At 53.3% G+C, this 26,577-nt stretch overlaps 1 protein-coding gene across 9 annotated transcripts in view; it reads right to left on the reverse strand.

Moving 5' to 3' along the window:
• Positions 1-673: 673 nt before the first annotated feature.
• FARS2 (phenylalanyl-tRNA synthetase 2, mitochondrial) overlaps positions 674-26,577 on the reverse strand; it is a 305,944-nt gene continuing 280,040 nt past the window's right edge. For 7 of the 9 annotated variants that reach the window (XM_024983442.2, XM_024983449.2, XM_059880242.1 and 4 more), the window contains 1 exon segment: positions 674-962. In XM_024983442.2, coding sequence (XP_024839210.1) covers positions 824-962 — 139 coding nt within the window. In that variant the 3' untranslated portion in view covers positions 674-823. 9 annotated transcript variants of the gene reach the window in all.

A 26,577-nucleotide genomic window follows, 5' to 3' on the forward strand; every position in this document is an offset into this window, starting at 1 on the left:
TATCCCGGCGCCTGTGGTCCGCTATCAGCCTCCAGCATCACGCTGGGGAGGGAATCTGATTAGGAAAAGTGGTCAGGAGTAGGGCAGGCAGACTACAGAAGCGCCGGGCATGGAAACGGGGACATGCCAAAGCACCGCAGTCCCCCATAAAGGTCGTCTCGGAAGCAGAGGCCGCTGGTCAGAAAACAAAAGCTCCCAGGCTTCCAGAACGGGTCCCATCAGGTCACGGGCCTTCGAGCCCTGTGGCAAAGGCTCCGTCTCCTCCCTGGGGACAAGAAACAACTCCCCCCAGGCCCTGCGGCCAAACGCTGGGCTCCAGTGAAAAGGAAATAAAATCCTGTCCGTTCCCTCCGCCTCTGAGGAGCCCAGGGTCTCCTCCGCACCCCGCGCTCCTGCCCTTTGCAGAACAGAAGGAGGGAGACGGGCTGGGAGCCGATGCAGGAAAGCTTCCGGGGTCTGCAGTCCGTCCTTCGGTGTGGCTTCACTCATTCCGGGGCAGGAAGAGGCTGTCAGGCAAGAAATCATGTCTGGTGTTTTACACTTTAGTGGACTCCAGGGACCGATTAAGCAGCTCGAGCGCCCACGGACAGAGCGTCTCTAAAAGGAGCGGAAGGGCGCTCTTGACTCACTGTGCCTCCCCGCTTCTCCCAAATGAAAGACAAGTGTCCACAGGTTCTCGAGAGCAATGCTTTATTTTCTGAGAGTCCTGGAACCGGCCCGTTTATCGCAGGATGATGGATGCCTCAGTCCACAGACGGGATCCTTCTCTCCTTCACTCAGCAACCCTGGAGTCCCGGGAGTGCTGCGCCTGGGAAGGGGGGCCTCAAAACCTGCCCTCGACGCCCAGCTGCCGCACGGCTGCCTCCTGCACGGCCTGGTGGATGCCCCCGACCTCTCTCTGCGACAGCGTGCGCTCCATGTGGCGGTAGGTGATGCGGTAGCAGTGGCTGGTCCTGTGTGTCCTGGAGGACAGGAGAGAAAGGCGGTGAGCACGGGCAGGTGTGTGAGCGTGGGCAGGTGTGTGAGCGCGGGCAGGTGTGTGAGTGTGGGCAGGTGTGTGAGTGCGGGCAGGTGTGTGGTGTGTGAGTGCAGGCAGGTGTGTGAGTGAGTGTGGGCAGGTGTGTGAGTGTGAGAGTGCAGGCAGGTGTGAGAGTGCAGGCAGGTGTGTGAGTGCAGGCAGGTGTGAGTGTGGGCAGGTGTGTGAGTGTGTGAGTGTGGGCAGGTGTGTGAGTGTGTGAGTGCAGGCAGGTGTGTGAGTGTGAGTGCAGGCAGGTGTGTGTGTGAGTGTGGGTAGGTGTGTGAGTGTGTGAGTGCAGGCAGGTGTGTAAGTGCGGGCAGGTGTGTGAGTATGTGAGTGCAGGCAGGTGTGAGTGTGTGAGTGCGGGCAGGTGTGTGAGTGCAGGCAGGTGTGGGTGTGTGAGGGTGGGCAGGTGTGTGAGCACGGGCAGGTGTGTGAGTGTGTGAGTGTGGGCAGTTGTGTGAGTGCGGGCAGCTGTGTGAGTGTGTGAGTGCAGGCAGGTGTGTGAGTGAGTGTGGGCAGGTGTGTGAGTGTGAGAGTGCAGGCAGGTGTGTGAGTGCAGGCAGGTGTGAATGTGGGCAGGTGTGTGAGTGTGTGAGTGCAGGCAGGTGTGTGAGTGCAGGCAGGTGTGTGAGTGTGAGTGCAGGCAGGTGTGTGAGTGTGGGCAGGTGTGTGAGTGTGTGAGTGCAGGCAGGTGTGTGTGTGAGTGTGGGCAGGTGTGTGAGTGTGTGAGTGCAGGCAGGTGTGTAAGTGCGGGCAGGTGTGTGAGTATGTGAGTGCAGGCAGGTGTGAGTGTGTGAGTGCAGGCAGGTGTGTGAGTGCAGGCAGGTGTGAGTGTGTGAGGGTGGGCAGGTGTGAGTGTGGGCAGGTGTGCCACCTGAGGGAGCAGCAGGCTTTCCTGGAGACTGAGTCGGAGCTAGGGGCCCGGGGCTCCCAGGGCACTCTGACCAGCAGGCGGGTTAGGAATGTGCCGGCCACGGGCAGCACACAGGTGATGATGCCCTCCCCATGCTGTGCAGACAAGTCACTGATCCCCACCTGTACCAGGCGGCTGCGGGCCTGGCCTCACGGCGCAGCTGGGGGATGCCGCGACGCGGATCGCAACAGCACGTCTGCAGCGCGGCAGCTGCTGACCGTCGGGTGCCCAACACCTCAGCAGGGAGGCCTGGGCACCAGCTGGCAAGCCTGGGCCTCCAGCCCCCGCACCTGCCCCAGACACATCTGTCTCTCTCCTGAAGCTAAGCCACCAAATCCCTCCTCTCCAGCCCTGCCGTCCCCACCGCAGGTGACAAAGCTGGAGTGACGAGTGGTCCCGGGGAGGGCCCGGGGACGTCAGCCTGGCGCCATGTGCCACGTGCCCTCGGCCCAGACCCTTGAGCTGAGGGCCTCTGGGTGGCCGCTCCACACCCCCGGCTGGTGGGGACGTCAAGTCATGCGGCTGCTGGGCAGAGAGCTGGAGGAACCCGAGGGTCACACACCGACAGTCCTTCAAACACTGAAACGCTCCGTCACCCTCTGGTCGTGATGGCTCCGTGAGTACACGCTCAAGAGGAATGAAAGCATGTGTCCACACACGAGCCGACACGTGAGTGTTCAGAGCAGCATCAGTCACGCCAGCCAAAAGTGGAAACGACCCAAGTGCCCTTCACCTGGTGGGTGGACAAACACTCTCCCTCCGTGTGGAGAGTTACGCGGCCATGACGAGAAAGGGCGTTCTAGTGCTACAGGCCAGAGGAACCCTGAACGCCCCAGGCTCTACTGCGAGGCGCCGGGCACGAAAGGCCACACCTCATCTGACTCCATCTGACGAAATGTCCAGAATAGGCAAGTCCACACGGACAGAAAGCAGATTCCTGACAGCCCCGGGCTGGGGGTGCAGCTGGGCAATGGAGTGACTGCTAAGGGCGTCCAGGTATCTGTTGAGGGTAATGGGATGTCTGGAGTGAGATGGTGGTGAATATTATAAAAACCGCTAAGCTGAACACTTTAAATGGGTGTATGATGTCTGAATCACATCTCAATAAAGCTGTCCTACCAGAAGCAGAGAGTCGCCCTGTGGGCCAAGGGTGGGCCTGTGCCGATGCCGTGTGCTCCTGGTGGGCTGCACCTCTGCTCTTCTGGTGCCCAGAGCAGTGTCTGGCATACAGCAGGTGCTGCATAAAAGCTGCTGAACAAACTCCCGTACAATCACCGGCCCCTGGGGCGGCCGTCTGCGTTCAGGCCTCGGGGTGGGCCAGCCTCGCCCTGCCCGCTGGGTCTCCCTGCCCGTGTTCTCCTCCTTCCTCCCACCCCTGCCTCTAACGGTGACGGAGGTGATGCCGTCAGCATCCCGAGGGGACGGCAGAGGGGAGGGAGGGTCAACATGGGGCGCCCCAAGCTCTCGGCCCACAGGAGCCTCGTCTCCACTGTGCCTCCTGGTTCGTGGAAGCAAAGCCTTTGTGGAGCCCTCCGGGGACCCCAGGCCATGGCGCCTGATGCAGAGGCTGTGTGCGGGCTGCAGGAGGCTCCCGGGCAGGCCTCACAGTGGGGCTGGAGGGGCCAGGCCTGAACTGCCCGGGTCCCCGAGCAGTCGCGTCCCTGCAGAGGTGGAGCCCAGCTGGGCCCTGCTGGACGGCCTCCTGCGGCCGCTGGGGGCTCCTGGGTCCAGGGTTCTGAGACGGAGGGCTCTAGGGGAGGGTCAGTTAGTTAAGGAGGAGAAAAAGGGCAGAGAAACCACGGGCTGCAAACATTTACTAGAATAGGCATGGCGACAGGGCCTGGGCCCAGGCTGTCAGCAGATGGGGCCCCAGCAAGGTCGGAAGACAGTCTCCTGCAGGGAGGTGGGTCCCCAAGGCCTGCGTGGGGCCCATCTTCCTCCTCCCTCCCCGACCACACAGGCCCCACAAGCCTGGAGGCCTCGAGCCAGTGCCTCGTTTCCAGGCTACACATCCAGGCACATCCTGACTCCCAGCGTCTCTTCCATCGACGGGGCAACAGTGCAGACTCCGAAGACCTTTCCCGGCCACAGAGGAGACGTGGGCAGAAGGCGCCGGGGCCTGGAAACTCTCAAGATTCACGAGTGCGAGATTGAAGTGTCCTCATGACATTGTTATTACACTTTTCCAGGGGTTCACGCAGGTCTCTGTCTCTCAGCTGAAACGTAGACTCGCCAGGCTGAGATTTTCCACCAGAGACAAGTGGGAAAAGTTTTATCTCCTTGCTCCTGAGTGCTTCTGAGAAGGCCCCTGTAAGGATTCTTGGGCTTCAAACAGCTTTTATAAAACACTGTAAGGAGCTGGGTGTAATGAATCATGACATATGGATTAATTTTAAAAATGGAGAGAAAGAGTATTTGGCAGAATAGTTGGCGATAATTCAGTAGATTCAACTGAAAACCAACCAGGTCTGCCTCTTGCTGCCGTCGCTGGTGAGATGGAGAAAGGAGTGCCTTTTGTCTGCTTCCTAGAGACTTGTATTTGGAGCTTTCAGACGGAGGACGCACCTGGTCCTCCTTTTACTGGCGGGGAAACCTGGGCCTTGTCTGAGTGCAGGACTGAATCTCCCACCCTCGGGGAGTGGCCCAGCCATGAAGACCACGGAGCTGAAGGGTCTGCACGGCTCAGCATGGAGCAGGTGAGAAGATGGAGTCCCCAGACGGGAGGGACGCCTGGAAGGGCCAGCCCCAAAGGTCTGGATAGGGCCTCTCTGATTCTTCTGCATCCTCTTAATGTGGCCTCTTTCAGCCCAAAAGCTTCCGAGTCGGGTACACAGATACCATGTGACCAAGTACCCAGACTACCACGCGAGCCAGGGACACAGAGCTGCCACGTGAGCCGGGTACACAGAGCTGCCACATGACCTGGGTACACAGAGCTGCCACGTGAACCAGGGACACAGAGCTGCCACGCGAGCCAGGGACACAGAGGTGCCACATGACCTGGGTACACAGAGCTGCCACGCGAGCCAGGTACACAGAGCTACCACGTGACCCGGTACACAGAGCTGCCATGTGTACTGCACTCTGGGTGCACACCCCAGAGAACAAACCACTGGCTACCAGAGGGGAGGAGGTGGGGGAGGGCAAAGCAGAGAAGGGGGATGAAAGGGAGCAGCCTGCTGGACATAAAATAAATAAACGATGAGGCTGGAACCTACAGTACAGGGAAAACAGCCAATATTTTATAATCAGTTTGTATGGAGTACGATTTACAAGAAACACTGAATCGCTGTGATGTACAGCCGAAACTAACGGCAGGTTGTAAACCAACAATCTGTCAGTGGGAAGAAGGTACCGTGAGGCTCACTGCTGCTCCCCAGCTCCTTCCGTTCTCGGTGGTGCGCTGGACGCCACCCAGAATGCGTCACCGCATGCGCAGTGCACACGGACACCTCCATCTGCAGGGCTGCTCCCAGAGGCGACGAGCTGTCCCGGGGCAGGTGCGGTTCTCAGAGTAAGAGGCAGTGCGACCCCAGACTCACTCCTGGCTCAAGTGATGCTGAAGCCCAGCCTCACGGCCACGCAGCAGACCCCTTGCCCCACCAGGAGGCTCAGGAGAGGGAACAGTGCGGTGGGAAGGGGATCAGGGAGGGGTCGGGGCATGAGGCATAGAGAACCTGGACCTGCAGCTGGAGCCCTGCCTCACTCCCTCCCTCACCCTCTGCGTCCGTGGGATGCGGCTCCCAGTCTGCAGTGTGACAGTGACACATGCCTCCTGGGCTGGTCTGCTAGTGTGGGACCCACAAATGCTGATGAGACCCCGACGGCCCCGGGCGGTCTGCCCCACCCCCAACTCGTGCTGCTGATGGGGAGAGAAGGGGTGGGGAGGGAATAGGGCATGAACACCCCAGGGGCCTGGCTGGGAAGGCTGGTGAGGAGTGGGCTGGCAATCAGGGAGAGATAAGAATTACTGCTTGGAACTGGACATGATTTAAATGAGTGCTCCGCACACTAAGCAAACCACAGCCCCCTCCCCATCTCCGACCTTCGCTATATTAAAAAAGCCAAAGGGGAGAGGAGAAATGAAATCCTGGTCACAAGACCTCGGGTCCAGGGACTGCGTGCCTGGCTCCTAATGAACTGCTCTGGGCTTTCCGGGGACAGAGGTTTCGTGGGTTTAATGCAAGAAAGCACCCGGGCCCCAGGCCTGGCCATGAGACCTCCCGGGAGCGGGCTGGACCGAGTGATGGCTGGCTCACCCCGGCTCTGCATCCCAGGCGACACTGTGGGAGTCCCGGGGGAACAAGCCGGCCGGGCTGAACCTCTGCTGAGCCCGCATGGATGAAGGGAAAGGGGCGCCTACCTGAGGGGCTTCAGGGAAGGGCAGAGCTGGGGTGCAGCCACTCTGGGGGCACTGGTGGTGGGAGCCAGGGGCAGTAGCTGGCATTGCAGGGGCGGGTGAGGGCTGGGCAGGCCGGCCGAGGGAGACGTCCTGCAGGAGGCGGGTCTTGGGTCGGAGCAGACCCCTGGGCCGTCCTGGGCCGTCCACCGTGTCGGCCACCCTCCCCATGTCACACGTTTGAGTGGCGTTCACGTCTCAGGCTCAGACGGTCTCGGGCCTGCCACTCCCAGGGGCCACTGTGAGTGCGGCCCCGTGTTCGCAGGTGGACACCACTGCCTCACGCAGCCTCTGCAGCGGCAATTTCTGCTCACAGGGATTTCTGTTCCTTGGAGTCATTCACCAGAAACCAGCCAGATGGTTCTTCTGACAGTCACTGCCTGGGGAACGAAACTCCACTCCAGGCCCTGACGGAGCGGGGAGGAGCTGGGAGAGAGGCTTGCTTCCAGAGCGGTCCCCACCCCGGGCCCCAGCACCCCTGACTCCCCGCATGCCGGCAGCTGAAGAGGTCCTCAGAGACGCAGGCTTTGCCGGCAAGGCGAGCTGCTTCACATCAGATACTTGTCAAGCCCTCAGGGAGGCGTCAGCTCCCCCCACTCCCCGCCTACTTTATTCTCAAGGGTCCTGGAAATTTCCCTGCATTTTCTGGGGGCGGCGGGGAGAGGGTGTCTCATGCCTCTAGGTCAGGAGGAGGAGACTCTGCCCTGGCCTTCTGGGGTGGGGGCCAGAGTTCTCAGTCTCCACTGCACATTCTGATGAAAGCAACTGCTCTGGGGAAGTTTCCTAAAAGCCTCTCTCATGGGGAGGCGGACAGAGGCAGCTCGGCCCAGCCCTACCGCTTCCCTGGTCTGGGTCTCGGGCCAGCTCCTCGTCATTGACCCAGGCTCTCACTCTAAGATGCAGATCACAGGCTCATGCGGTTTCTGAAGGACCAAACGACGATAATACACGTCACGTGTTCCGTACAGTTCAGGCTATAGCCGACAACTGGTCTTATTATTCGTGTGCCCAAAGATTCTGCAGCCTCAGCTGGGGCCACAGAGAAAGGCCGCAAAGACCTTGGACAAGGCCACCTGAGCTGCAGCCCCCACACCTGCACAAACGGGTCCTAAGAAGACACGTGCTACAACCTGGGGGGAGCTGGGAGGCGTTGTGGTCGGTGAAATGGGGCAGACGCAGAAGGTCAGAGGTTACACAGCTCCGCTCCCACGAGGTCCCAAGAGCAGCCAGACTCACAGAGACGGAGGAGACAGTGGTGGTCGCAGGGTCTGAGGGAGGGGACGGAGGCTCAGTGTTCAAGGCGGGCAGGGTTCCACTGAGGAAAGGAGGTGGATGGTGGTGACGGGGGAAAATGAGGACGTTCAGGAGGCAGGCGGTGGTGACGGCCGCACCGGAGCATGACAGTATCAGTGCCAGGGAAGAATGGCGGGGGGGATAAACTTCACGTTCTGCGGATTTCAGCACCACAAACATTTCCTTTTGGAGGAGAGTTGGCCCAAACCACCTAGTTGGCTATTGCTAGAAATGGAAATTGGGAATTCAAATTTATACTAAAAACAGAGAAATTGAAAACAATGATGAAAACCCCCACCAGGCCCCTGCTCAGCAGGGGCAGGACCATCCTAAGAGAATGGTGTGCTTGGCTTCCACCTGCCCAGACGGCTCAGCTTCTTGGCGTCACTAACTTAGCAACCAGGCTGCCCTGCCTTTCACACAAGTGGTTTCGAAGCTCACCATGCTGTCACAGGGTTTACCACATTTGAAAAATTCTTTGCGACATTTCCATTGTCTTCCAAGCCGCCCTCCTACATCTCTAACAAACTTGAAGTAACGTCTCATGTGGCACAGATTTCCAAAGCTCCGTGCTCGTCCTTTGTGGGGAAGATTTGGAAGAGGTTTTCTTTTCCTCCCTGGCTACGTCTGCCCAGCCCAAGTCGACACAGCTAACTTTAACTCCAGGTTGGCACATGGTGGCTTCCTGAACGAGCTGGCATCCCAGTGGATGAGCTGGGTCACAAAACACAAGATTTTTGGTAGGTGACGTGCTACATTTTCAACTCAGTCAGTTGACCTGCAATGATGTATTCTGCGTTGAGGCAGAAACTGCAGGAGATACAGAATGGGGAATAGCATTGCTTCATCAACACATCACGCAGTGGCTGTTGATACATCAATACTCACGCAGTGGCCGTTCTGTGCATGACACAGTGGCAGGTGAGGGGAAGAGGCACCCCAAAACAAGACATACAAGGTGGGAGATTACCACCTGTGTCGGGGCTGAGACGTGGGTGCGTGGCGTGGCCCCCCCAGGCACGGCTGTTACGCTGAGTGTTGGACGCAACCACAGGCTGTAGGTGACTTCGGGCTGAGAAAAGACTGGCGGGGAGATGCACTTACACCTCGATCTTCAGCATGAGTAGCGTCTGGCAGGTGAAGGGCAGGGACCCTGTTCTAGGTGGTGAAGGACACACGTGTTACTGGTGGGGGTGTTCATTATGTCTCCTCTTTTAACAAAGGATGCTGAGTGTATGCTCCAGGTATAAGAGGTCCAATGGGGAGCTGTCCGGAGGCTGCCTGATCTGCAGGGAGATGGCTTTAAAACTCTGGCTAAGAAGCTTCAGGGCTTCCCTTGTGGCTCAGATGGGAAAGGGTCTGCTTGCAATGCAGGAGACATGGGTTCGACCCCTGGGTTGGGAAGATCTCCTGGAGAAGGAAATAGCAACCCACTCTGGTATTCTTGCTTGGAGAATTCCGTGGACGGAGGACCCTAGCGGGCCACAGTCCACAGGGTCGCAGAGAGGCGTCCACGGGGTCGCAGAGAGGCGCACACGGCTGGGCAACTAAGCAGCAGCAAAGAAGCCTGAGCTGGAAGCAGAGTTCAGGGCTGGGCGCCTAAGGAAGCGCGTGGAAGGCGGGGGGGCCTGCTCCTGGCAGCTTCGCTGCAGCTAGAGGTTGTTAAACTAGCTTCTACAGCCCCCAACAGTGGAGGGTTCCAGAGGTATTAACGCTATACAAAAACCATGTCACTGTCTGAATTAAGAGCCACCCAACCAAGGAGTGTGTGGCGGAGCTGCCCGTAAGTGTGCATGTCGTACAGCTTTCATTCTTTAATGAGGCCTGGAGGAAATGGGCTGACTATGTTGAAAGACTCGGTGACTAGTTAGTTACAAAGGAAGCACATGTTAGTAAAGAGAAATGTATACATATGTCCATGACTTATGTTTATTTCGCAAATGCTTTTGAGAAGAGACCCTCTGGGTCTAATAGTCGCGTCATCCCTCGACAAACAGTGAGAGGCTGAGGGCGAGAGCAGCCAAACAGGGCCTCGGCTGGGAGGACAAGCTTCCTCTGGACATAGACTCTAGGCTGGAATATGGCAGGGAGAGCTGATTAAACACGCATCATCTGAGCAACGTGTTTCATGGGATCACGGGCTCCAGCATCAGGGCCGTGGCGACTTTGTGGTCCAGGGTGGAGTGCTCGCTGCAGACCCTGGTGATGATCGCTTCAGGGGCAGCCCACCCAGGAACCCACCGCACAGGCTGAGCGGGACCTTGCCCCACGGCGAACTGGCAAGGGCTCCCTGGCTCTCCTCACTGGCCCTGTGCTCACCCCAGCCCTTCTCCCCAACGACAGCCCTGCTGACCCGACAGCTCACTGTCAGCAGCAAAGCAGTCTGGTGATCTTGGTGGGGACCCCAGGACCAGAGGTGGTCAGAGTGACAAAGGGCCTGGGGGGGAGTGCCTGTAACGTTCAGCACCTCTGCCTGGGAGGCCAGACATCTGTCTGTCTCTCCGCGCCACTCATTCATTCACTCTCTCATTCGGTCAGCAAATGAAATGAACGTCCACCACATGGCGTGTGTTCTGCTGGACACTCAAAATGACCACCGCAGACATCTACTCCCCTGAGAAGCTGGTAGGAGGAAACACGCTGACACAAGCTTGTCCCAGACGCTTGTATGACTTAGGTATGGAAACAAATGTTAAATTCCAAATATTGACAAGACTGACGAAAGCTCTGGGCCTTGGCATCACATACCTCTTAAAAAACTGAAGACACTTTGTCAATAGTAACAGTAGCAGCGATAAGGAAAGTTGGCAATTATAAAGCTATGCAGCTTCTAGAACCTCACGCCCACATGACATCACTCAGTGGCTGTGACCACAGGGCAGTCCTAAGAGGTGGACACTGTCGCCTCTGCTTGCAGAGCAGGGCCAGGCCTGCAGAGACGGTGTGAGGGGGTGGGGCCAAGGCTGGAACCCCACTCCCTCCCCCTGCATTAAACTCGGCTCATCACCCCTCCCAGATGCACTCTGCTGGGCTGTTGATGTCCACAGTCACCGCCGGCTGCTTTTCAAAAGGGATATCCCACTAATAGATGAACCACAGGATGCCTTCTGAAACGTGACTAGGACTTTATCACAAAAAGGAAAAAATTGATTTGTTAGTAAATATTATACAGTGGAGAAAGCATAGAAGTACGAAGAAAAGAAAGGGCAAAAGAAGAAAGAAAAACACTGAAGGAAAGAAGGGCCTATTGAGCATAAAGTGCTGGCCCTTGAATATTTCATTCCATCTTTGCCCTGCATAACAAATATGGATTAAAAAAAAAAAAAGCCAGAAAGAGGGAAAACATAAGGTTGATGAAGGCAAAGTCAGACCTGGAAACCATGGAACACAGATATGCAGGTGGTGAGCTGAATGAATGAAGATGTAAATCTGGTTTAGAACTCACAGCCACAGTGGAAGAAGCCTGATCAGTCCCAAGGTCCTCACTGCCCGAGGGGAGAAGAGATTGTAGGGGTTCGGAGAAGGAAATCCACCCCAGAGAAAAGCCTAGGTGGGCTCCATACATGCAGCTTCAGCTGAGTAATCATTAGGATTTCTGGGTGACTTAGCCTGCCTTGCTGCAAGCTCTCCTTTAATTCTTATCACAGTCCCATCATAATGGGGATTTCTGCCCCCCGCCCCCCTATTTTGCAGATGAGAAAACTACAGCTCAGAGAGGTTCCACGTGTCCTCCCAGATCACGCAGGTCGCAGGCAACAGTGGCGGGATTCCAGCTGCCTCCAAAGCTGTGCTTTTAGTCCTGGTTTGTTGCCTGACTTAGTGGCCAGGGTCTCAACCATGTTGCTCTTTCAAGGCAGCCGTGGGTTTCACAAGCCTATTCCCTTGATGAAACTTCAGAGAATAGCTCTAAAATGTACTTCCAAGAAAAAGCAATTTTGTCTGGGGCCAGGGAGGTGGGTCCGCTCAAGTGCACAGCATTTTTTTGGTGGTCTGGCCATCTCTGTTTTGTACATAAATCTATTGACCTCTCCAGCTCTCAATAAAACCAAAGTAATGCTGTTTGCTCCCAACTAGTCCCTCAGTTAGGAAAAATGGAAGTCATGTGAACAAAGCATGGTCAGCAACTTGGAAGAAAGTACTAATAAAGTAAAAGTCAGAGTCAATAAACCATATCAAAATATAATTGAGTTGTGGCTGTCCATTTTCAAACTCAAGAGGGAAAAAATGTTCCTTTCTTGATATTTTCTTACTTCAAAAAAAGAGAAAAAAAAGACATTGAGCTTACATTTCTGGTGTACAGGAGAAAAACATACTCCATTTTCTAAGCTGAATTCTGCTCCTTATAAACGTTTAGGTGAGATTCAGTAAGACTGCTCAGGAGTCAATTTCAAAGGCAAAGTGTCAACAAGACACCTCCTTCGTGGGCTTGAGGTCCAATCTGACACTGCCATGCCTTGACGGAAGTACCGTGTGGGCCAGCAGCTTCCAGCTCCCTTACTTCATGCTGAGTTTCTTACTGGGCAAGGGACTGAGTGTTGGGCACTCAGCTGGGCTGTGCTTTGGACAGATTGCTAGAGCAGGTGATCAGAGAGTTAAGTCTGTCCCTTTCTCCCCCACAATCTGTTCCATGTACGACAATTAGCTCAGAATAAGATAGTACTGAGCCAAGAGGAGTCCAGGATGATGGTGAAACATGATCAACTGAAGATCCTACTGCAACATACTCCTAGATTTGCAAATAACACTTGAAAACATTGATAGCTGAGTAGATTATGAAAGCAAGGGGAATCTCCAAGTGAAAAAAAAAAACAAAAACAAACAAACAAAAAAACCCGTAATAATATGTGTCTAGAACTTGTGCTGCCCAGAGGAGGGAGCAGAATCAGCTACTGTAACCCAGAGTTCAGATTTTAATGTCTACCTGAGAACAAGAGTTGGAGGCTTTGGTCCACATGAAGCAAGAAACTGGACTTGAAATTCCCACACAAAGCTGAAGGGCTGCATCCCTGACACGAGAGTAGGCTAGGAAATGCTGCAGATCTTCAAGCTGAGACGTCAGCGCAAAACTGGTCCTGGGATGATGCTGCCTGTAGAGTCCCTAGACTGCCTGGCAGAGGACAGTGCAGAACAGCTCTGGAGGAAACGGGGGCCTTGAGGGGTCACTTCAGGAAAGGCCCCAGTGAACATAATCTCAGTTGGAAAACACAGAGCACATGAGGAGACAGCCCAGAACATGCCAGTCACCAGGCAAAACGCAGAAGAATCAGTATCCTGAGAATTCCAAACACAAGAACAATCCAAAAAGTGTTTCTAGTGATTAAAAGTTAAACATTTAAAAATACTTAAAGACATACAAGATATGAAAGAACATTATAAATGATAGCAGATCTGAAAAAAACCAACAGGTTAACAGAAAATGTATAGAAATAAAAATATAGTTATAACTTTAAAATGAGTGGAAGGGCTAAACAATAGACTAGATACAACTGAATACAGAATTAAAAAAACAGGAAGACAGACGTGTGGAACTATTTAGAACACAGTACGGAGAAGGCAATGGCACCCCACTCCAGTACTCTTGCCTGGAAAATCCCGACTGAAGCGACTTAGCAACAGCAGCAACAGTAGGGAAGTACAGAGGCTTCCCTGGTGGCTTAGACGGTAAAGAATCTGCCTGCAATGTGGGAGACCTGGGTTCGATCCCTGGGTTGGGAAGATCCCCTGGAGAAGGGCATAGCAACCCACTCCAGGATTCGTGCCTGGAGAATCCCATGGACAGAGGATCCTGGTGGCTGGAGTGCATGGGGTCACAACGAGTTGGGCACGACTGAGCGACTAAGCACAGCACAACAGGGAGGCAAGTACAGAAATGAAAATCCTGGAGAATGTAAGAAAACTCAGATGAATACGAGTCCCAGAAGAAGAACAGAGGACATCTGAGAAGATAATGGCTGGGGAATTTCCAGAAATAATGAACTCCTCAGACTCAGGAAGCACAGTAAGTTCTGAATGGGATTTTAAAAAACTCTGCCCTAAGCACATGGTAATGCAACTGCATAACAATTAAGACCAAGAGATGCCCTTCATAGCAACTAGAGGGGAAAAGGAGAAAACTTGCAAAGGAGCAGTTAAAGACACGTGAGACTTCTCAGTGGCTCCAAAGAAGTCAGGAGGCGACGGAATAATATCGACAAAATGTGGACCTATACAGTTACACTCAGCTAAGCTGTTATTCTGGAATAATGGCAAAATAAAAACATTTTCAAAGTGAGACAAAATGACAAGAGTTACCACTCAACACCGGCAATGAAAGCCCTATGAATGGTATCGTTCAGGAGGAAAACCAGACTCAAAAAGAAGTGAGCAGCAATCATAGGATGGATGGCTTAGATCACAGAGGAGTGAAAAGCAGGCTCACTCTCCAGCAGAACTGCTGACAGGGGCTGGTCTCAGAGGGCCCACTTTTCCAGGGGCGGTCTCCATCTGGGATGCTGTTCCAGATGCCCTCAGTTGGGGTAAACAACTCAGGAAAGCTGACTTTCTGTTTTGGTTGTTACCATCAGTTCCGGGCTTCCCACAGAACCTTACCACTCGCGAAACACGTGGTGAGTCAGGCCAGCAGAGGCACTGAGAGACCTGCTCTCATTCTGGCAAGTCCCTGACTCTCTCTGAGCCTAGCGTTTGACACCGTTAAGTGGGGCTAATAAAACACGGGCTTCCCAGGTGGGTCAGTGGTTTAAAAAAAAAATCTGTCTGCCAGTGTAGGAGACGCCAGAGACGCAGGTTCCATCCCTGGGTTGGGAAGATCCCTTGGAGGAGGAAATGGCCACCCACTCCAGTATTCCTGCCTGGAGAATCCCACGCACAGAGGAGCCTGGGGGGCTGCAGTCCACAGAGGCGCAGAGAGTCGGACATGACTGGGCAACTGAGAACCTAACACAAATAGACTTATGAGATAAGATCACAACGTAATGCCTGGTACAAAATGCATACTCAATAAAAGATAGCATTGACTATAGTTAGTATTAGCATTATAAGCCTTGGTAATTAATTTGTTTAATGAGCAGGGCATATATCTATTTAGGTTAATAAAAAGTTATGTGTCCCCTGATTTATTTAAAAAGAAAAAAAAACAAGCAAGAGCATTGACATTAGTTGTAATGTACTGGGCGCCAGGCACTCAGCTGTGTCCGTTCACCCTCGCGCCGTCTCGGCCCGTGAGCACCCCCGCCGGCCCACAGCTGAGCAGCCTCTCCATCAGCACCTCCGGGGCGTGGGTTCAGTCTGGACCACCCACTCGTATCCAAACTGTAGGGAAGAGGCTGGTGGGTCTCTCTCTGAAACACTGTGGCGACTGTGCTCGACTTGGAAGACATATCCCGGTTGGTTCTGTTTTCTTAAAAACCACTCTCTGCAGTTACTTCGGGGCACAGGAAAAATCAAAACACGGCAGAGACAAGTGCCAGGTGTGCGGCGCCCTTTTCGGCAGACGGGACGCAGCCATGAAATTCTCGTGCACATTAACACGGGGAGGCGGCGCCCAGGTTACAGACGGCCGAGCGCCGTGGCCGATCGCTTCACGGTTCACTAAAATAGGCTCATTCACTTGGCCTGCCGGTGTGGACCAGGTCTGTTCCAGTGACAAAAACAGCAACTCACGAAACGCAGGCAAGTGTCCATCAGAAGAGCTGCAGAGGGATCTCGCGTCCGTGGACAGATGCGGGCAGCGCTCTGAGCTGGGACGGAGGCCCCAGTGTAATCCGGGCCCCTGAGCACAACACCAGAGGGAGCCCCCTTCTTCCCCCTCAAGAGAGGCCCCCCCAAAGCTGAGCCCCTCTGGCCACCTGCTTTTTTCAGTGTTTGTGGGAGTGGCCGATTCATAACGTTTTCACGCCTGCGTTTTCTCTGTCTCCTTCTCTCTGGCCTGCCTCCTGTCCCCGAATCAAAACAGAAGGGAATTTAGGGTGCTGAGGGTCTCACCAAGGAGACCCTGAGAGCTCAGGATCATGTACTGAGTCTGGGAGCCCAAGGGGCTGTATGGCTCCCCACCTCACTGCCATGCCAGCTGGGGAAGAGTCTGTAGGGACCTGGCGGGGGCTACAGGTGTAGGCCCGTAGAGGGGTGTCAGGAGACCCGGGACCCCAAAGCATAGCCCTTCCCTAAATACCCAGGTAACCCCAAGCAGGCACCTTCTTGTCTCTGGGCCTCAGTTCCTGCCCAGAACCTCTGGCTGTTCTAATCATGAGTGTCCCAGGGCATTCCGTGTCAACCTCCGGCGAAGGACAGAGAAAAGCAGGGACCCCGGGCCAAGCAGGCTTCTAACCCACCAGGAACCCCAGTGCCCCGCGCTGGTGCACGCACTCTGGCCACAGTAATCGCTGGTGACGAGTGGGCAGACCCTGGGCTGGGCGATGCGGCTGGGGGAGGCATCTGCAGCCAGACTCGACTACAGCCGCTCTGAGGAAGGAGCTGCAAAGCTGCTAATTGGATTCGGCAAGTTGCTGAATCACTGTCGGGCGAGATCAAGTCTCTCTGTGGAGACAGGAGGCCCGGCCTGTCAGCGGCTGAGAACGTCCCCTTTGTGATGAAAAAAGGACAGGGGTGTGCAGAGTGGCGCCTGGGAGGAGCTCTCACGGTTTATGAGGAGCAATTAAAATCTAGCAGGCCACAGTTAGAAAGCACCCACCACAACCTCATTTTGCCATTTGTCTTTTAATTAAATACGCCCTGGGACTTAGCTTTAGTGCAGAGATTTCGATGGGGATGCGGTAGAAACCACGGAGCTGGAGCCCGACGTGCTGGCTGCCATGTCTTCTTGGAGGAGGAGGGTGGGGAGAAGCAGAAGTGTTTCGTGTGAGTCGCAGCCCGCCCCCTCCCGGGACCTCTGCACAGCAGAGCAGAGGAATCAGGCGAGCCTGACCCTTCACGAAACCACCTCCTCCCAGATAGGAGTGTGTGCGCGCGCGCGCGTGTGTGTGCGTCCGTGCGCGTGTGCATGCATGCGCACTCCGTCATGTCTGACTCTTTGCAACCCCATGGACTGTAGCCCACCAGGCTCCTCTGTCCATGGGATTCTCCAGGAAAGAATACTGGGGTGGGTTGCCATGCCCTCCTCCAGGGGATGTTCCCAACCCAGGGATGGAACCTGCGTGTCCAACATCTCTTGCATTGGCAGGTGGGTTCTTTACCACTAGCGCCACTTGGGAAGCCCATTTCTAGTAACGGTCATCTCTTAAATGATCTTGTCTTCCTTCCAGGCAGGAAGAAGATGTCACCAAGAAGCCCCTCCATCAGCAAGGTGCCCATCAGCAAGCCCACAGCCCACCAGGGCTCACAGAATCCTTGCCTTTCTCTTCCATCCTTCTTCCCATCTAAGGCTCAGCCCAGCATGGCGATGGCTGTTCCCTTGCCTTCAAAGTCCAGGGACCTTCCCTCTATGTGCCCCATTCACAAATTCCTACTCATTCCTCAGGTTTCTGCTTGGAAGCTCCTCTCTTGAGAGGCTCTCCCTGGCATCCCTGTGCTGGTGGGTTGTGACACCCATCACTTGTCTGTGCACGCCCCCCCCCAATGCCCCCAGAAAGCAGGATTCCTTGCCGAGTGCCCGGCCCCAGTATGATGCTTGGTCCACAGCAGCGGCTCAGCAGACACTCGCCGAATGGCAGACAGCAGACTCCCTTGGGGGGCGGACGCCTGCAGCCTCCTGACCACGCCCCAGCCTCACCAGCCAAGTCAGGCTGCTGCCTCGAGGCCGGACCCCTTCCCTGAAGACCCGGGCCTGAGTCAGTGCTGTCCTCAAAGAGCTTTGGTTTGAAAAAAGTAAGAGCGCTGGGCCACCCTTCTTCCCTGGCTGGGGACTCTGAGTGGCCGGAGTTCACGACCAGGACCCAGAAAGCCGCTGTCTGGAACCGCACCAAGTGTGCATGGATGGCCGGCGGGCAGACAAGGACCCGTGCAGTCAAACAGAAACTGGATACCGTGGTGTGAAGACGAGTGCGTGTGTGCATACGTGTGCGTGTGTGTTTCCTCCATGGTGCCATTGTCTCTGTTGCAAGCGTGGGCCTGACTTCTAGAAGAAAGCCTGCTCGGCTCTGGGCTGCCCTCCACAGTGAAACAGACAACTGCCTGCTGGCTGCCTGGGAGTTTAAACAGCAAATATTACAGATTACATAGTAATGAAAATAATGAAAGCACTCATCAGAGCTGAAAGACATTTCTTTTTTTTGTCTTCTTAAACTGAAGACTAAGTAAGGGTTAACGTCTGAACCGGAGACACACATCCTGACAGATCCGCTCCTAATTGCAGGGCAGGCCAGCTGGAGCCTGGGCCACATCACAGGCTTCAGGGCTCCTTTCAAGGGTGAGCCGCTCCCAGGGTTCCCCTCTGACTCCACCACACAGGGTCACAGAGGGCTCCCTTTGGTATAAAAGACCCCTTGATTTATTTCTTCTCTTACGGCGGCAATGGACATTCTGTGCTTTCTTCAAACAGGTCTTTTTATTCCACTGTCTTTGAGAAAAGCTAATAAAGAATCAATTACAAGAGATACACACAAATAGAAACTGGTATTTATCTAGGCGGGATGTCTGCTGAAAAGTAAAAGAGACCATTAAACCACAGGCACACACAGTGAAGCATGTCTACGTAAGATCTCCTGCCGCAGACGTGAGCACGTCCGCTCTCAAAGGAAAGGCTCGTCCCTTCCCGACGGAAGGGAAAAGGGCGCGGGGCGAGGCTGGCGGGGGAGCAGTCATCTCACGGCCCCGAGAGCCCTGGACCCGCTCCTAACTTAGGATTTCCAGGAAATCGCTGGGGAGACCATTTTTTCCCCTAAGAATTTGGCATCACATGAGCTAGAATGTAGAACAGGGCTAATAATAACTTCATCATCACTGTTGCCTTGATTCAGAACTTTGTTTTATTATTTTTTTTAACGGCTCTGTTCTAGGATACCATCTTGTGGGTCTACTTGCGGGTGTTAATTGTGGCATAAACGTTACAGATCATGACATAAACACCACTGCTTTTCCTGAAGAGTGCCAGACGCTGCAGATGAAGGTAACGGAGTGACTAGGCCGGGGAGAATGACCAAGATCACCATGACCAGTTCTTTGTCACCAGCACTTGAAGGCAAAAGGAGAAGGCGGCGGCAGAGGATGAGACGGTTGGATGGCATCACGGACACAATGGACACGATCCTGAGCCAACTCTGGGAGAGAGTGAAGGACAGAGGAGCCTGGCATGCTGCAGTCCATGGGGTTGCAGAAAGTCAGACACGACTTAGTGACTGAACACCATCACCACCACCAATGTTTAATGACCAGATCCAGATAGGTCCCGACTGGGATGGTCTCCTTACGACTATTGATCATACTGTGCATCTGTGTGGTCCACACTTATCTGCACGTGTGTTGATTTAGCAATAAAAAGGTAAAGTGTTTTCACGTGCTGCCCACCGAGAGGGTTCTGTGCAGAAACCACAGCACCTGCCTGGAACTCCTGGGGCCACCTCTGGAGGAGTCACTGAGTGCCCACGCTGAGCACAGCATGGAAATGGAGAGGTTCCTCTCGCCCCTGGAAAAGGGAGCATCTTTCCAACAGAAAGCCCATCGGGAGGTGGGAGCAGATGGGGACCCCTGGGAAGGAGAGGAGGCTTAGGACTCAGACAGAACCGGGTTTGCATCCGAGTTCTGCCACTTCGTGGCCATGTGCCCTGGTGAAGCTACTTAAGCCCCCAAAGCCTGTGCGTCTCACCTGTTGACAGAGACTCTAAGAGCGGCTCTCGCAGAGCATGGTTGTCATGTTGACTCAGTGCCATACGGGTCCAGCCTGCCAGCATAGGGCTGGCCGTGGGGACCACAGTCCCCAGGGCAAAGGGACTCAGAGCACACAGCAAGCGCGGGGTCAGGCTGCCCTGGTAAGAGTGGGGCGGGCCAGAGGGCTGGCCTTAGCCAGTCTGCTTCCTCTGCCTCTTGCTCAGCCCTGCTCTTCCCTTAGCCCCAGGCTGTGGTCCCCAGGCCAGGAAAGCATCGTCTGGGGTGTCCCTCAGGAGTGTCCCTTCAGATGCCTTCCACCCTCCCCTGCAGGTCGCGGGCCCCAGGTGGGTCACTGCCCACGTGAAGCCGCTCCCTGTCACTGTCGGTGCCGGGAGCTGACTGGTCAGAAGGAAGAGATGAAACGGCCGTCAGCAGCTGAGAGCGGCCGGCTGGGCTCAGCGCCCAGACGTAAGCGTGGCAGGATGGCGAGGAGAGATGCGCGCGTACACGGGACGCTCCCAGCAGGGATCAGCCCTCCAGGAACGGAGTTCACTATTGCTGGCAGTGGCCTACATGACAGATATTTATTAAATGCTTCCTGATAAACACATTGGTTTTTCACTTCCTCAAAGGAGAGGGAGACAGCCGGCTTCAGGCTCAGCATGATTTCAGAAGCCGCTTTCCCAGCCTCCGCTCACCCCCTCTTCCAGCTCCTCCAGACCGCGGCACCTACCAACGATGACCCCGACCCAAACTCCCGAACTCGGAGGCAACCTCAGCGCAGCAAGGGTGAGCTTTCGGCCACGGCATCAGAAACGCAGTTTTGTTCTGAGTGAGGTTTGTCACTGATCAAATGCTCCCATGAAACTTTGACAGGGTCATTAGACAGCATGGCTTTCACCTTCCAATATTCAAGCTGTTAGTACAGTGGCGAAGAGACAACAGAACCAGGGGCCGTCTTCCAATATTCAAGCTGTTAGTACAGTGGCGAAGAGACAACAGAACCAGGGGCCGTCGCCTTTCAGCCACCGTAGGAAAGCTGATGCGTGAGCTCGGGCCCATCTGCTGCCCCCCGGGCCTGTGGTCAGCGTCCCCCACAGGGGCCGTCGCTGGGGGCTTTGGCGTCGGGGTTGGGATGGACGGAAGGAGGCCTCCACGGTTCCCTGTGTGGCAGAGCAGTTTGCAGGGTGATCGCCACTAATCAGACGGTCCCGTCAAGAGAGCTTCAGAGATGAGCGACAGGGAGGTTCGAGGGCACACAAGTGGCTATTGGGCAAGACGCTGGATCGCTGAGGAACTGCCCTTGGGTTCCCAAGAGGCTGCAGTGTAGCTGGGAGTGTCTGCAGGGCTCAGACGACTAGACCCGGCCGAGAGGGCGGCGAACTCGGGATTCCACTCGTATCTGGAGTCACATACCGTGTTCCCGCCCCGGAATCTAACACACACCCCCAGCCTGAGCACACACAGACACACGCACACCTGCAGGCACCTCACGGGACATCAGGCACAAGCGTGATTCCTCTTTATGGCTCTGGGACCCATCTCTCCGCGGGATCTGAGCTTCTCTCCCCATCTCCTTCATGGACCGTGATGCTTCTGTTTCAAGAAACCTTTGTGGGACAGGACACTTACCTGTTTACAATACTATTCCCAGATCCCTTTTCCTGGTTTTCAGTACCCTCAAACACATTTTCTTCTTTGCAGACACTTAAAAAGTGAGAGGCAAGCAGGGAAGAGGAAGTGGTGAAGGTTACAGAGGGTAAGAAGAGGCACTCAACCAGCTGAACAAGGCTGGACACAAAACAAAACAACCAGAGGAAAATTCTGCCAGATGAAAACCAAGAGGAAACTTTGTACTGACCAAAAAAAAAAAAAAAAATCTCCAACTCTTCCAAAGGCTTCCACCAGCAAAGTTCAGTGAACTTCACGCTTAGATGGTTAGGCATATAATGAGAACAAGTGAAATGTACTAAATAAAAATCAACCTGCCACAGTTTTTGAGAACTGCCATCTCTTTTCCCCACTCGGCCCTTAGAATAAGTGACTTGGTTCTTCATTAGAAGCTATGTTTAGAACCAAAGGGATGAGACATCTGGGGAGGCGTCAATGCAGGAAGAAGGGACAAAGTCAGAGATGGGTGATGATTAAAGACCACACTGCGGGGGGTGAACAGCTGTGCTACCAGGGTCCGTGGGAAAGGAGCCAGTCGCTCCGTGAGCATCTTGTAACAGATCCCAGGAGGAGATTCAGGGTTTGGCAGACCTGGAGTTCCAGGCACACTTTGGGGAAAAGCTCACTCCGACGGACCCCTTCATCTTAGAACTGGAAGAGGCGGGGTTGTCTTTCCCAAGGCTGCATGGACACAGAAACTTCAGAGGAACAAGACGGCAACCAAGGCTGAGTTTAGAAACGGACACAGAGGAGACGTTCCGGGCACCTGGGGACCCGGAGGTCCCTGCGACCAGAGAGAGGTCAGTCCTCAAGGCTGCTGTCCGGGAGGCGAAGGGCGAGGGAGGGAGGGAGTAGGGGCCCCAGGGACGCCGCTGGGCGGTGTCAAAGCCTCAAGGCTTCACCTGTACGATGAGGTGAGTACTCTGTACAGCTGTTGAGAGGATAAACACAGTTGGAAGTGGCTGAGCCAGAAGTTAGGATTCTTGGGTGTTTACTTTTTTGATTTGTGCACAGATATCAAGGCCATCATGCTGAGTGAGAAGAGCCAATCGCGAAAGGTCATATGCTGCGTGATTCCATTCCTGTAATATTCTTAAAATGACAAAATTATAGAGATGAAAAGTGGCAGCAATATAGAGATGAGTGGTGGCAAGGGGCAGGGTGGTGGGTGGGGAGGGTGTGACTAGAAAGAGGACACAGGCGAGTGGGTTTTCATGACGGCATCGTTCGGCAGGAGACCGGGCAGTGCTCACACTGGTCTGCACACACATCACACGTGTGCACACACACCGTACCCTCTGCTCAGCTCCTCAGGGGGCCATCATATAGTCGTCTTTCAACAGAATAAAGGCATGTGCCGCACCCTGGATGGACCTAGAGGTTATCATTCTAAGAGCAGTGAGTCAGGCCAAGATAGACACCATACGATATCGCGCACAGGTAGACTCGAAACTACGACACAGATGAACTTACCCATGACACAGAAACAGCTCCACAGACAGGAGAACAGACTTGTGGCTGCCAGTGGCGAGGGGGTGGGGACGGACAGACTGGGACACTGGGACGAGCAGATGCAAATTGTATACAGGCTGATAAGCAACAAGGTCCTTCTGTGGAGCACATGCGAATTATATACAGGCTGATAAGCGACAAGGTCCTTCTGTGGAGCACAGGGAACTAAATTCCATATCCTACGATAAACCATGGTGGAAAACTATGAAAAAGTATATATTTATATATACATATATATATATAGGTGGGTGTGTGTGTGTGTACAACTGAATCACTTTGTTATACAGCAGAAACAACATTGTAAGTCAATTATATTTAAATAAAAAATAAATTACAGTGATCTTTCCAACAACCGCAGAGCCCTAACTTCCTCAACGTTGGAGATTCCTGAGCTAGAGGTGAGGGTTCTCGCCCGCGTCTTATGGCTCTCTTTTTCGGTGAGGCCATCTTTCACTGCATCTAAATCTGGGCACCAGAGTGCTTAAAACCACACTGAGCTAGTGCAGAGACAGAACCAGAAGCCGCACAGCCCGCCCTGCTTCCCAGTGTGTTAGACTCTGATGGCTCAAGGTTGCCTGGGTTGTCGATGGTCCCCCTGAGCAGGGCAGAAGCATGGAGATACGTGTCGGCGTCACACACTGTCCCCGCAGGCCTCGGGGCTGATGCCCTGAGACTTCGCACCGAGGGCCAGCTCACCTGCGGCCGTGGCTGATGGCTGCTCTCAGTGCCCACGCCGCACTTGCTGCTCAATGTTAGAACGTGACCCCTAGGTCTCACAAGACTGTGTTACATATTCTAGAGGATGAGAACAGAAAACAAAAGGCAAAACAACTGCACAACACTCTGATGAAAGTTTTATACTTTTAGGAGTCTTGAAACTTGAAGTTTTTTTTTTTTCTAAATGCAGGGACCTGTGATGAGTATTTTGAATTTAACTGTTGGAAAGGAATCTGTGACTAGCTTCGTGACTTGTAAGTAACTCTTCTTGCTGTTACCATATGGTGTTTCCTTTAATAAAAACATTTTGCAGAAATAATGATAAAAAAAATCACTTTAAGCTTTTAAAAAAGTTAGATGTTTCTGGCAATAAAAACATTCCTTGTGATTATGTAGATAACTTTGTATCTGATAAACAGGAAAGATTCTGTTCTCCTCTCACTTTACTTCTAAGTAAAAATGATGTGTTTCTCTGTGTCATTCATTCTGAGACAATTTCTGAACATCTTATTCATCGAGCTCTCTCTAGATTTCAGGAATGTACATTCGAGGATCCTGTTCTGCTCACGTAGGATCTCATTTCCTTTGACTTTTCGAAACAGAACAACATACTCTGTATCTGCAGAGCTAGCAGCCACAACTGTGTCAGTTCTGATGAGTTCAGCGTCATGCTGCACGAAAAGCTGACCTAGCTTCAAGGCATTCAACATTTCCAGAGGCCCAAGGCAAGGGGACAAACCTAGACAGTGTATTATAAAGCACAGACATCACTTTGCCAACAAACGTCTATATATGGTCAAAGCTATGGTCTTTCCAGTAGTCATGTGCAGGTGTGAGAGCTGGGCCATAGAGAAGGCTGAGTGCCAAAGGACTGATGCTTTTGAACTGTGGTGCTAGAGAAGACTCTTGAGAGTTCCTTGGACTGTAAGGAAATCAAACCAGCCCATCCTAAAGGAAGTCAATCCTGAATATTCATTGGAAGGACTGATGCTGAAGCTCCGATACTTTGGCCACCTGATGTGAAAAGCTGACACTGGAAAAGACCCTGATCCTGGGAAAGATTGAGGGCAGGAGGAGAAGGGGCGACAGAGGATGAGATGGTTGGATGGCATCACTGACTCAATGGACGCGCATTTGAGCAAACTCCGGGAGACGGTGAAGGACAGGGAGGCCTGGCGTGCTGCAGTCCGTGGGGTCACAAAGAGTCAGACACGACTGAGGGACTGAACAGCAACCAAGGCCAAAGGAGCAGTCAAGGAAGCAGAGGGGCAGGACCCCTTTTCCTTCTGCCCCACCAGCCTTAACAAGTTACAGTCACAAGGTGGCTGCTCCGCCCCAGGCCTCATTGCAGACAGAGGGAGGTAAAAGGCCGCAGGGACATACTGGGCAAAAAGCCTTCTGGAAACCGTATCCAGAACCTTCCGCTTATTGTTATTGGTCAGAACTGGGTTGCATGGTCACTGCTAGGCCAAGAATGAGAGAGCTGCGGATGGGGGTCAGGACAGCCAAGCAGTGTCACCCCCCACTTGCACTACCACAGAAAGGGTGGGGAGTTGTCTTCCTTCCTGTAGGATCTTATTTCTGAAGTGTGTTCTATTTCTTGCTTCCTCCATGGCCTTCTAGAATCCCTGGGAGAATGCTTCTCAGTGCATATATAAGAGGCTCTGGTTGCTCAAGTTTCCTTATAAGAAGCTAGTGAATATGTGATCTTCCTTCACAAGAGCTTGATTGTGTTGCTAATGAGTGGTAGCTAGGAGGTTTGATTTCATTTCCTTACATTAATTCACAAGGCAAAGTGAAAGTAGAGTGGGCTTAAATCAATGTCTTCACCCCGAGTCATGGGGCTTAGTGTGGAGTGAGGGAAGAAACAGCCCACGTACCAACGGGAATCCTACAGACAGGAACGAGAAGAGAGAGACAGAGCACACATTACTGTATTTATACATCACAGAAATCCAGCAGTGGATTGCTTTGCTGTGCATTTTACCATCACTATTTTTTTTGCCTCCTCTTACACTTTAATAAGGAATCAGACATAAATCCTAGGTCTTCCTAAGAATGCCTGGTGCCTGTTTTGACAAGGTTCATATACAAGAAACATAAGTTTTTCCCTACCATGGACTTCATTATTAATTTTACTCATTACGGTCCATGAAAAATCAAATGCCCAAGTGGCTGAGCATGAGGTGGGCAGATACGCTCTCCTTATACCAGAAAATCTGTAAGAAGCAAGAGAAATGGTTAGGTATGCCTACGTGCACTACCCGCTTTATTGAAACTTGAACCTGAGTTGTTGCCTCCTGACAGATCTGTACACTGTGTGGATGTAGCTGCAAACCTACCCTACCTGGAACCTGACCGAAGTTCCCTGACCAATCACAGGTGATACCGAAGTTCCCTGACCAATCATAAGTTGATACCGAAGTTCCCTGACCAATCACAGGTGATACCCAAGTTCCCTGACCAATCACAGGTGATACCGAAGTTCTCTGACCAATCACAGGTGATACCCAAGTTCCCTGACCAATCACAGGTGATACCGAAGTTCCCTGACCAATCACAGGTGATACCCAAGTTCCCTGACCAATCACAGGTGATACCTGGGCGGCAACAGACTCACACACAGATCTCCATCTTTCTGCACTAACCATCACTCTCAGACAACACTCCCCTCTGGACTGAATGACGGAGATTCTAGCAGCTGTGACAGCTTGAAATGAATAAGAGCTGAATTCATGCTGCTTTATAATTAAGGATCTGTGCTCATCTCTGTCACAAATATCCAAGGGTTTGTTTGCTCTTGTTGTTTAGTTGCTAAGTCACGTCTGACTCTTTGCGACCCCGTGGACGTGCAGCCTGCCAGGCTCCTCTGTCCATGGGATTTCCCAGGCAAGAATACTGGAGTGTGTTACCATTTTATACAGTAAACAAATAAACCTTGAGGCTAAATTGACAATATGTTTCTAGCTTTTGTTTCAACACAATTATTATCAGTTGGGCTTTCTGCATTTTAGTATAATCCATCAATTATAAAATCCACAGGTCCAGCTGATGAGTCTTGGAATAAATGTGGACTGAATGTTCTACGAGGATGCTTGGCCCACGGGGTTGGCCTTCGTAGAAAGAAAAGTCAGTAGCTGGGAAAAACCCCATGCTATTGGAACAACACTCCATCCCCACTTTTTAGGCCATGGTCCTACAAACGTTAAAGAAAACGTGCCATGAATCTCCCTGCTATAATCTGAAATGGGTCAGGACTCACTTCACTTAAGACTGGAAACTGGAACCCACGTG

Source organism: Bos taurus, chromosome 23 (genome assembly GCF_002263795.3).
Source record: "Bos taurus isolate L1 Dominette 01449 registration number 42190680 breed Hereford chromosome 23, ARS-UCD2.0, whole genome shotgun sequence".
NCBI lineage: Eukaryota > Metazoa > Chordata > Mammalia > Artiodactyla > Bovidae > Bos > Bos taurus.